Genomic DNA, 12,771 nt, shown 5'->3' with positions numbered 1-12,771 from the left:
TTAATTTTGTTCCAGTTTTTTATTACATTAAATTTTCAATATTTCATTGGTATGTTTTGAATTTGCCACGCAATATTTAATTTTAAAACTAATGAAAGATTTTGCAAACTACTGAAAAATTTTAAAAGCTAACCAAGGTTGGAGTACCTGGATTAAAACAGAAATAATAAAACTTCAAGGAAGTTTCTAACTAAAGTATCATGATTCTGTTCATTGAATTGTATTAGATACAATCTGCTAAGTAAGGGGCCAGTGACTGCTTCATATTATTGTTTTTTAATGACACTCAAAACTATTCTCCACTATTTAGGCATTTATTTCATTATGAAACTAGTGTTGCAATACTAAAAGAACACTTCTGAAGGAACTATTATTTGAGCCTCTTGTACCTATAATTTTTGACTTCATAATAGTTTGAAAATGTTGTTAACTACATTGCTTATTTTATCTCACTGAACAATCACACCAGGCCATTTGGATAGTAGGGTAAGCGTTATCAGCTGTTGTGCCGAGTTGTATTTGCAAGCACGCTTTATGAAATGTTTCCCCAGTAATTGTGTAAACAGTACTAGAGCTAAGTTTATTTTTGAAATTCCATCCTCTGTTACATAAGTCTCTCTTGATGAATAACATTGTGTGTCTTTTGTGTGGGCTCTTTTTCCTTGGCAAGTACACACTGATTTTTATTTGTTGATCTCACCCCTTTCACTTTTGAAAAGCATACAATCAAGGATGAGATTTTTCTGCTTTCGCTTTTGTCTCTCGAATTTCAGCCTTTTTATCAAAAACTCCGATTCTGTAAAAGTTTCGTTTTTCATATAAAAATATTCCTCTTTTTGTGAAAATTCAGTCGTTGAAATAAAATTATATTAATTTCCGATTTTCAGAGATAAGCAGAGAACTTGAACTGCGTCATAGCTGCTAACCCTTCCCCATTTTTACTTATTTTAGCTATTTTCTCTGCTTTTACGCTCAGAAAATGAGATTTTCCATATTTTTATGTGCCTCCAAAATAGTTCCTGCTTTCGTAATTCAGGTGTCACTGCTTCCTGTTAGATAGCGCGAAAGCAAACAAAATAATAATAAAATTAGCGGTAAAAATATTTATTTGCTCATTCAATTAATCTTGTACATTTTTATTTATTATGGCTAAACAAAAACAAAAAATTTGCAAACAAGCCTTTTAGAAATCCCAAGCCAGAATCTGCTAATATCTCGATTCTTATTAACCAGATTTAAAAATCCAATATCGCGATTAGTATTTATGCGTTTTTAAAATCGCGATTTTAATATTCAAACATCGATATTCGTATTTATCTGATTTTAAAGTTTTGCATTCAATTCTTATTCACTCGATTTAAATTTCGTACGTTGTGATTCCTATTTACAAAATTTTAAAATCCACTATCGCGATTTAAATATCTAACATCGATTTTTGTATTTACCTGATTTCAAAGTTCCGCATGACGATTCTTATTCACGCGTTATAAGTAATGTACATTGCAATTCTTGTTTACAAGATCTAAAAATCCAGTATCATGATTTGTATTTATGCATTTTGAAACCGCCATTTTATCAAACATCGATTTTCGTATTTACCCGATTTAAAAGTTGCACGTTTTGATTCTTATTCATGCGATTTAAGTATCGTACATTGCGATTCTTATTTACTCGTTTTTAAACCCTATGTAGTGATTCAGATTCATGTGAGTTTAAAATCTATTGTCGTGATTCGTTTATCCGGTTGTGATGTCAAACATCAATTTTCGTATTTATACGTGATTTAAAAATTAGACATTGTGATTCATATTCACATTTAAAAATTATGCCTCATGATTCGTGTTTTCGCATTTTTTGAATTTGCTATAGTGTTTCATATTCACATGATTTAAAAGTCACATATCCTGATTCATATTCTCTCAATTTGAAATCAAATACAGTAGAGCGCCTATTATCCGAACATCCAATTATCTGAACTATCACCGAATTCTCCCTTTTTTCTTTTCTTTTTGAAGTTTAGAATATTTTTTAACTCATCGACATTTTTTCTAAATTTAGAAGAATAAATAATATCCACTGCGTCTGAAGACCATATTTAATTTACAACCTTTTTGATGATGCATGATGATAGTGAATGCCTGGAATTTAGTAAAAGCATTGACTCTTAGAAAATTTTGGAATAAAATTCTTAACAGAGAAACAAGCAAAATTGAAGTTTCTGAACCATTAGATCTTCTGGTTATACAACAAGATGTCAGGTTATACAACAGAAGAAATAGAAGACTGTTGTCGAGACACTGAAAACGACCCAGGATTTTATCTGATGATGAAATTGTTGCAGAAATTTCGAAAGAAAATCGGAACTCCACATACAAAGAGGAAGAAGTAGGGGATCAAGTTCAAGATAGTGGACCTTCTCATATAGAAGCATGCAATTCATTAGCTATTGCAATGAATTGGCTATGTCAAAATGATGTTTTTCCAGTTCAGTTGATTTATTTAAAAAAAATAAGGGATACGGCTGCTCAAAAAAGAGCATCTTCTTTGAAACAAAAGTCTTTGCTGGATTTCTTTTGCAATGGAAAATAAAGAAAAACGTGGTAAAATCAGTAATTGACAAAAAATTATAAAAAGCTGAAATGTGATTTAAAAATATTCAAAATGAAATAAATAAATAAAAAATATTTTAAAATTGAACAAAAAAAAAAGGCTTTTAAGCACTAAGCTATTTTAGATATTACTACCAGTCCTAAATCTGAAAAAAGTGTGAAGTTAGTGCATAAATAATAATCATTTAAACTAGATTTTAAACAACTTTCCAATTATCCGAACCACGTTCGGTCCCGAGCAGTTCGGATAATCGGCGCTACCTCTTTTGGATTTCATTGTTCTTTGCATCTTCTCTGAGGGAACCAAAATACTGTTCATTTCATTTAAAATATTTCATAATATTTGAAGAAAAAAATTTATTAAAATTTTTATTAATTTCAGTTATAAACCTTGCATTGTTTACAATATTTTAAGAAATGCTTAAAACGAAATACTCTACACTATTAATATGAATAGTTTCCTTAATCGTTTAAAGTATTCAATTTTTGATAGAATGGCCACTTTTAAAAAATGCTAAAACTGGCCTTATCTGTTTGCACAAAACTGCGATCTGCAATTAGTGTTCTGTGGAAGAGTTTCTAACAAGTGATGAGTTCTCTGATTATATTTAGATCCAAACTATAATTCAAAATTTATTTATACTTTCCTTTATGAATATATTTTAAGAAAAATTCCAATGAAATAGAAATTGCATTTTTTTTAAAAGAAAATATAATATTTCTTGAACAAATTATGAAAAAAACAAGTATTTATAAAATATTGAATTTTTTTTTTTTTTTTTTTGCGTTTTTTAAAGGAAAATATAATGTTTCTTGCAGCAATATATTGTTTTAACAAATTATGAAAAGAATACACATTCATAAAATATTGCATGTCTTTTCTTTAGCGCTTTTCAAATCAAAATAAAATTACAAAATTTTTTAATAAAGAAAAATGATTCTCTAATAACCATTATCAATGTTTATAGCAGTTTTCATTTCAAAGTAAACCATGATATGGCTTGTTTTATTTATTTTCAGCTTTTCTATGTTACACCAAAAACAAATTCATAGTTAGACTAGGCATAGCACAAGAACTGAAAATTTAACTGTCGGACATGAAACCTAATTTAAGATTCTAATAATAAAAAATCTTTATTCTACTAATTAAATATTTTAAAAATAGTCTTTCATAGATTATAGTTTACACAATTACCTTTATAAACTTTATTTATAAAATCGGGGTTCGACGGAAAGAAGGTTAATTATTTAGTGTTGGGAACTGCTGATCTAGGTATGGTCAAAGCAGCAACTACATTTAAGATCCATCTCCAATTTTCTAAGTACCATAGTTTTGATTTAATGACCACTGATTAGTTACTTATTGACTATATCTAATTAATAAGGTAATTGTGACTATAATAACAGAAGAGTAAATTAATTTGCATGTAAAGTGAATTAAAACTGTAGAGAAAACAGATATTACTTTATTACAAATACCTTATTGTCTTTTGTGTACTATAATTTACTTTGCTTATCATATGATGTTGTAGTGCTATTGAAATACTGTAAATGGCAGAAACTTAATACTTACGTATAAGAATGTGAAGTATCAATTCAAAGTAAAAATATTTAAGCTGATAACTTTATTAAAATGCGTAGGAAAAAATCTTTGCTGCACACTATGTTGTTTAAAATGTTTATTCTAAGAAGGCTTAAAACAAGCTTACAATATAACAAAATTATGTTTCAAAATAAAAATAAAGTCTTCAAATAATGTAATTCTAAATAATATCCTTTCTAATGTATAGTATCATTTTTTTTTTAAATGTGCTAAGTAAATATACAACATTAAGAGAAATATTGTGAGTGTAAGAAAAAAAAAGGATTGCTTTTTTTTAATATTTCCAATGAATTTATTTATAGTTTAATAATTTTTATTGCTGAATTTAGAAAATTCATAATTTGTTTCCTGGTTAAGTTATTAAAAGTTGAAAAATGATGTTTTTACAGTTATTATTATTTTTTTTAAATCTTATTTTCAGGATGAGAAAAAAAGGGAAATTGAAAATGGTGAAAATGAGGAGAATGAATCAAAACGATTGAGGTAACTAAATTTATTGTTTCTTTCTTGAAACTGTGTAGATCAATTCCTAAGCAAAAACAAAAAAAACCTGAAAAGTTCCAATTAAAGTTTCATTAAGGATTATTTGAAGTTTGCTCTCTCTTATGAGGTGAGCTTTGGCTGCCATTTTGAATTTACTGAGAGAAAGAAGGGTTTCAAAATGTGACAAACTGAAATTTGGAGATTCATCTTAATTTTGAGACCAATGGCACGATTGTAGTAATGTGGCCTGCATTAGGCACCTTAACTTCTCAGATACTCCATCTCAATCTAGTACCCATCCATCTGAGGCCAACATTAAGGATTGTACCTCAGACTTTTGATAAAATTAATAGAGAATAGTTAATAAAGGTTTTGTGTATAAATTTTGACTTCTGATCTACTTGTTCTATAGACTTGGTGTTGATCTCTTTCAGTTCAGCATAAATCAATAAATATGAAACAGTACTTCAGTTATCTAGAGAGCAATGTCAGATACATAAATAAGTACAAAACTTTGTTCTTTATACATAAAAACTTTTATAACTATATAACTTTCATAAATTCTATTCAGCATTAAGCAATACTTTAGAAACAATGCCTCACTTGTTTAGAAAGACAGATGTGTTAAACTACTAAAAGTCAGAATCTGTATTTTTATAACATATTGATGCTTGACAATAAGTCTTTTCTACTTGGTTTCTCTCTCATTCAATTCAATGTTGAGAGAAAGAAAAAAGAAAAAAACTATTTTATTTGTCCAGACACACAAGACATTCAGGATGGCAGTTGAAACTCAACTTAACTTCAGGTATCTATTCTAGACCATAAGTTATAAAGTGATTTCTACCTTTTATCTAATATTTTTTTATTCTGCTACTTAAAACATGACCTAATACAGAAATTCAAAATTTTGAATTGTGCTAATGTTATTTATGGTAAAACTTGGAAAAATCCCTTATGATTATCTAAATATTTTATATTGCGATCATGTATGCTATAAGTTGTTATGTTTACAAAAAAAAAAAAAAAAAGAATTTAAATTGTTTTAGGAAAATAAATCTATGATGTAATTTTGTGAAATTATGTAAGTTTTATTATGGATTTTGAATTATTAAATACTTTCATTACTGCAGAAGTGATTCACCTGAACTGGATGAAAATATTCCATTGACCACACAGAATCCACCTGACACTGACAGAAAGCCGAGAGTTATAATTACGGGTCTATCTAAATTCAAGGAATTAGCAAAGGTTTGTTTATATTTTTTAAGAACTGTTATTCTGACCTTATATTTTGGTGAGAAGAGTTTCGTAAGCAGTTTCTTAATTAAGCTCCTGGCTCTGCTTGTGTCTTTTGTATACATTTTCACTCTATTGTTTGCTTTATTTTTAATTTCCTTAATAGAGATTTACTTGTATTTGGTGATAAATGTAAATCTGAACTGCTTTTTTTTTATTTTAAAATCTGTAATGATAAATATAAATGATTATGTATAAAATATGCGATTCTATTTAAGCTGTGAAAAAGTAACCATATAATTGTAGACTGATGAATGTAGCCCCAATAACAGAACATAAAAATACTTCAAGTTTTAAGCATACAGGATTTTGAGAGTCTTATTTTAGAGTGCATTTTGATAACAATGTAAAATAATCTAAATTTTAAAAAGTTTTTTTTAAATTTAAATTAAGGTTTATTTTCTGCCTTAATAAATTCTTCAGTAAAATTTTCGGACATTGTAGATTTTAAAAATAATTCAGGTTTTTATTAAAGTGTTCTTGGTAGCGTAATTTACTTTTTTTATATATCTCTATATACAACGATATTTTTATCTATGTACAACTACATTACTGAATCATTTCTAACAGAGGAATCATATGAAAGAAAAGAAAAATAACTTTTTAAGTAGTAAAATAATTGCACATAATATTTCATTAAATTTATAGCATCAGTAATATTTAAGCTCTAACTTATACTGAGAATAGTTAAAAACTCTCTTTTTTTACAAATACATTCTGATAGTAGCTATATAAATAAAAATGATAACAGTGTTTTTGTAGCTCCTAAACATATATGTGTTGCGGCAATGGTTCAGTGAAACAATAATAAAAGAAGACCCAAATTTATATAACAATAAATTTAATGAAGGAATCAACAAAACAAGTATGGTATCAGCCAATAGGTTACCCGAACCTTGTATCCATTCTGTTCCATGCAAGCATTTTCAAAGCATGTATTCTATTTTAAATTTATCATTTACTTTAATTTGTTTTAGATTGTATATCAATTGGGTGGCTGCTTAGCAAAGAATGAGTTAGATTGTACCCATCTTGTAGCTGATCACTTTGCTAGAACTGTGAAATTCTTAAGTGCCATACATTTTGTGAAATATGTAGTCTCTCCAGAATGGCTCACAGAGTCAGGAAAACAAAATAAATTCATAGGTAAGCAATATGTTTATTTTTATTCTATCAAAGCTTCTGACATTGAAAAAAAAGCACCAGAAAATGACCATTTATAAAACTTGTTTATGCCTGAATGTTAGTGACATTGTTGTGATTGTTATTAATCCTCTTTCCAGACGAGGAAGATTTTATTTTGAGTGATCAGGAAAATGAAAAGCTTTTTGGATTCCATTTAAAAACTGTACTGAAAAGAAAAGAGCGGATACCCATATTTAAAGTAAGAATAAAGTTTTCAATTTTAATGTGTATTTCTTTAAATTTTTGAAATTAGGTGTAGCAAACAATTGTAAAATTAGGGATGCCCCTGGCACCTAAAAAGGCGACTAAAACCACTGTTTTGCTGAAATCTCAATTTAACTTTTTTACATTACCATAATGTTAGAAAAAAATTGCTATTAAATAAAGTTCACTAGAAACGCTATGTGAAAAATGCTATGTCATGATGAAAACGCAGATACAAAGAAAATTAATTAAGAAAAAGCCAAAGAAAAATTGAAAAAAATTCTTATGAGTCTCTAAAACAAAACTTCAGCATTGAAAATAACAGTTTCCTTTGTTACCAGTTATCTATATGACAGTAGAGTGACAATAAACAAATAGTCTCTCTGAAATGTTCAGTTAAAATGCCCAGCTATAATTAAAACAGCAAAAATGATAACGAAACCAAAAAATAATTTTCAATTCTTAAAACTAAAAGTGTTGAAAAAAAGGACAAAATTGACTTGTCTGAATATATTTTTTAAAGAAAAACATATGTACAAAAACTTGTGGTTCAGTATAAAGTAATCTAGTTTCAATTCTTCAGTTTTCCATTTGTCTTCTAGGAGATAAATTTGCTAGCACATCAGTTTTAAGACTTAATAAATGTGTGTAAAACTGTTTCTTATAATAAACTATACTATATCTAATATAATTAAAAATACGATTTTAGATTGTACTTAGAAAAGTAATTTTACGAAAAATACGTTGGTCGATCATTCGGCCAACTGAATTTTTGACAAAAAGCCAAATAATCATCTCATGCCTAATTTTAATTCAATATTATTGCAACATGAGAACTTCATTCCAGAAGATAAATTTGCAGGGAAGCGGACGAAAACTTAAATTTTTAAACTGTACACAGTTTGTAATTTTGATTTCAATTTCTTGTTGCCTAATTAATTTTTTAAGAGAAAAATCTTTGAAAAAAAAAACTTTTTTCATATAAAAAATCTAATAATTCAATAAAAAGAAATTATATCTGAAGTTTATTACTAAATAAGTATCAAATTTTATTTTTAACTATAAAGGTTTTTTTATTTATGTTAGTCTTTTGTTTAAACCTTATAAATTTTCTTCAATTAAAATATTTAATTTGAATTCATAGTATTTAATATATATTTAATTTTTTTATATTTTCATTCTGTGAGCATTGCAGTTTTATTTTTATTTATTTATTTTTTTGTTAGAATTTATTTTAATGTAACTTTGGCATAGCGTGATATGATTAAAACAAAAAAAATTTATTTTCTACAATATTTATTTATTTTTATTTTACTTATATATTTTTTTATTTATTTACTTTTTTTTTTTGATAAATCTGTTTTTGATGTGATAAAAAGGGAATTTTTTTTTTAAAAAAAAGTGTTAGTTTTTTTTCATTATTTTTTAATGAATTTTAATAATTAAAAACATTTAATTTTCTGAAAATATATTATTAAGTTTACTGATAAAAAAAATTTACTGCTAAGAACTTTAATGTTTAAATAAATATTACTATATTTGCCGTTAACATGTCTAAATACGTGTTCGGCCCTCCTCCACCTCCAAGTCCTCAAGTGACCCTTCACTCTAAATGGTTATGCATCTCAAATCTTAGTGAAGTTTGAAATATTTTGGGAGTGAACTGTAATTATATGCAAGTGGTAGTATTTACAATAATCGAGATTGTTGTTTAAATAAAGTACTAGAAAAATTTAACATAAATTCTACTTTAAATAAAGGTTTTCATTTCACAAGGAGTTGTACTTAAAGCTAATGATTAAGATGATTAAATTATAGATTCCACATTGTATTGTAGTATAATAGGATGTTTATTGCTCTTTGCATTAAGATCGAAACTACATAATGTTTTCCACTATTTTATTATGACAATACTGTAACAAAACAGGAATATTTCACTTGTACAACAAGTATTTAGTTATTTAAGTTATACTAAGAATTATTCAATAAATATTTCAAATACAATTATTGATTTAAAAAGTGTATTTGTAGACTATTTGGGCAAGTGTTCAAGAGGAAGTTACAGTGGAATTATTATGTTAATTGGAGATGTTTTCCAATTTATTGGAATGAACAAAACATAATAAACAAAACATAATGAGCAAGAAATAATAAGTCTTTCTAGTAGAGAGGTATAATACATATCTATGACTCAATGTGTTACTAATTTAACTTGGTTTAAAAATGTTGTAAATGATTGTAGTGTAAATCGTATAAGATTATCTAGAAATAAACCAATTATATTTCTGACTCTTATGTGTTACTCACTTTGGAAGGAGCCCTATTTATAATCATAGGCACATTGATATAAAATTTCATTATGTTTGTGAAACGTTTAAATAATGTATTTCTTTGAGTTATATATCAAGCAAATTGAATTTAACAGACATGTAAACAAAAGCTCATGCCTGTAATAAACTTAAACAGTTTTGTAATAAAATTTTTGTAAGATGGACATCACATCATGAGGGGCGAGTGTTCGAATTACCGCACAAACATTAGTATTCAACACCCAAAATAATACTTTTATGCTTGTTTTACTAAACGCTTTCATATGTTTAGATAAGTAACATCTTTTCTGTAATTAAATAAGTAATATTGAAAGTATAATTGTCTATTAAAAATAAATATTTGAAGCCATATATTTTACTAAAAATTTTCATATTTAAATAAGTAACAATATTACTGTAAACAAATAAACAATATTGAGGGTATGAATGTCTATGAAAATAATTTTTTCTACCATATACTTTAAAAGATATTTTAATGATTTTAATACTTGAATATTTTCATATTTAACTTAGTAAAAATATTGTTGTGCACAAATAAATAATGTTGAGAATATGAATGTCTTTAGAAAAGCTTTGAGATTCTATACTTAATCAAATTTTTATATTTAAATAATTAACAACTTTGTAAACAAATAAGTAATTTTGACAATCTATCATAATTAACTTTTAGATCTATATTTTTAAACATCAATATTTTCATATTCAAATAGTTATCCAAACAATTTACACTGTATTTTTAAACTATTTTTACATTTGATTCTTAGCACAAATTAACAAATCTTGCAGGACTATGTCTTTTTCGTCACTGCTGGTGTAGTACCAAAACCTGATGTGTTAAAACGCATTATTGAATCAGGAGGTGGGAAGCCTGTTTTTAAGAAAGCTCCTACTCTCAAGCAAGTGAAGGCTCTTGAAGAAGTATGTTAAGCTTTTATTTATTTTGTTTAAAAAAATAATTAAAAAAATCACTCATCACTAAGATTTTCAATACCAAATATTCAGTCATGTAAATAAACGTCCTACCTTTGTTTCATTTAAATGCACATGATACGCACTAGTTAACTTTCTTTCGATCTTTTTAGAACTTGTGGACCAAATAAATATACGTATTGTATTGTCAACTTGTTTCATTTTGTTTCTGTGTCTATAAAATTTGAGTATTTAAAAATCTTACTGAAATTTTACATTTTCAGAGTGAGAGGAAATTTGCAATGATATCATGTGATAATGATCTGCATCTATGCAAGATGTATCTGGAAAAAAATATTAGTAAGTTTCATATCACTTTTAAATAATTAAAAAAGAGTAGTTTCATCTACTAATTGACTGACAGGACTTTCACCTGTAAAATTATGCAGCTGACATATATATAGTGTAAAATACGGATAAAGTGCCCCCCCCCCCCATTTTTAAGAAAATCGCCGTGTTGTAGAGAGGGGCGAATCAAGGGTACTGAAGAAAATGCAAAGTGTCGTTATTAAAAAATCAACTATATTTGATTGGGCAAAATTAACTATGAATCACAAAAAATAAACAAAATAAAGTAAAAATAATTAAAGCAAAAAGAAGTAAATATAAATTTTAATTAGTAAATCTAACTTATCTTCTACAGCAATCCTTTATTTTTAAATCCTGGTACGATTGCAGCACAGGCAAATATGTGAAATAATAAAAATTCAGCAAGAAAATAAAAAAATATGAATGACAAAATATTACAAAAAAAAGAAAGGAGATTTATTTACATTTTTCTGCTGTACCCATCTTCACTTTCATCTAGTGCATTGGAAATACCACAACACTTAAATGAATTTGAGATCAGAATCCAAAAATATATAGAAAGAAATATCAGAGTCATCCTCTAAAATAAGGTTAACACACTCTTCATTCAGTTCATCGGTGATATCATTGTCTATAGATCCAACATTAACTTCTGCTAATCGAGAATGGAAAAGCCCGTCTTCACTTTCATCTAGTGCATTGGAAATACCACAACACATAACTGAATTTGAGATCGTCTCTTCGGAGACGACCTCCAGAGCGGCTGACACGAAACCAATCACATCTTGCCGAGTTAGTCTTTTTGACTTCTCCGCAAGAGTCTTTTGTTTATTCCTAATGAAGGGCACCCATTCTCTTAATGAACTTACTTTTAAAGGGCTCTATCTACGAAATATCTGCTGGCTGCAGAAAGCTTGTGCACCCTACCAGAATTAAAATTATATCTGTGTCCAGACTTTTTCATTTTTCAGAGAGACTTGTAGTTCTATGAATTGAAAACTGATCCAAGATAATAAACCTCCGAACATCGTCCCTATTTGGACCCCAAATCCTTCTTAGCCATCATCCATATTTGTTGACAAAGCAGGTAACCTTAACCTTGTCTGGTATTTTTAGACAATTCTAACAGGGATGAGATTTTTCCGCTTTTTAGCGGATTTCCGCTTTTTTCACTTTTATCTTTTGAATTTCAGCTTTTTTATCAAAAATTCAGATTTTTCTAAAAATTTCACTTTTTTTATAAGTATTCCGCTTTTTCAGAAAATTCACCCATTTTCAAAGAGAACAGAAAATTCAAACTACATAGCCACCAATCCTTTCTCATTTTAGCTCTTTTCTCCCCTTTTACTCGCAGCAGATAAGATTTTCCGAATTTTTTACCCGCCCTCCAGATAGATCCGATTTTTAGTTCAAACGACGCTGCTTCTGACAAGCCTTTTAGGGGTCCCAAGCCTGGAATCTGCTAATATCTCGATTCTTATTCACACGATTTTAATATCAAACATAGCTTTTCATATTTGCATGTTGCGATTCTTATTCACACGATTTGAATATTGTACATTGCGATTCTTATTCACACGATTTGAATATTGTATGTTGCGATTCTTATTTACGAGATTTAAAAATCCGATATTGTGATTCGTAGTTACACCTTTTTAAAAACCTATGTAGCGATTCGTATTCACGCAATTTTAAAATTCAATGTCTTGATTTGCTCATGCGGTTTATAATATCAAACATTGATTTTCGTATTTATACGTGATTTTAAAATAAGGCATTG

General features: G+C 27.6%; 1 protein-coding gene across 3 annotated transcripts in view; it reads left to right on the top strand.

Annotated features, from left to right (window-relative positions):
• The window catches only part of LOC107439064 (serine/threonine-protein kinase Wnk), a 71,054-nt gene that overhangs the window by 49,347 nt on the left and 8,936 nt on the right, over positions 1-12,771 (top strand). For all 3 annotated transcript variants that reach the window (XM_016051538.3, XM_016051535.3, XM_016051536.3), the window contains 6 exons: positions 4,634-4,695; positions 5,829-5,946; positions 6,972-7,140; positions 7,278-7,378; positions 10,500-10,631; positions 10,907-10,982. In XM_016051538.3, coding sequence (XP_015907024.1) covers positions 4,634-4,695; positions 5,829-5,946; positions 6,972-7,140; positions 7,278-7,378; positions 10,500-10,631; positions 10,907-10,982 — 658 coding nt within the window. The remainder of the gene's footprint in view (positions 1-4,633; positions 4,696-5,828; positions 5,947-6,971; positions 7,141-7,277; positions 7,379-10,499; positions 10,632-10,906; positions 10,983-12,771) is intronic.

This window comes from Parasteatoda tepidariorum, chromosome 10 (assembly GCF_043381705.1).
Source record: "Parasteatoda tepidariorum isolate YZ-2023 chromosome 10, CAS_Ptep_4.0, whole genome shotgun sequence".
NCBI classification, from domain to species: domain Eukaryota; kingdom Metazoa; phylum Arthropoda; class Arachnida; order Araneae; family Theridiidae; genus Parasteatoda; species Parasteatoda tepidariorum.
The sequence above is the reverse complement of the archived record's forward strand: the minus strand, read 5'-3'. Positions and strand labels throughout refer to the sequence as shown.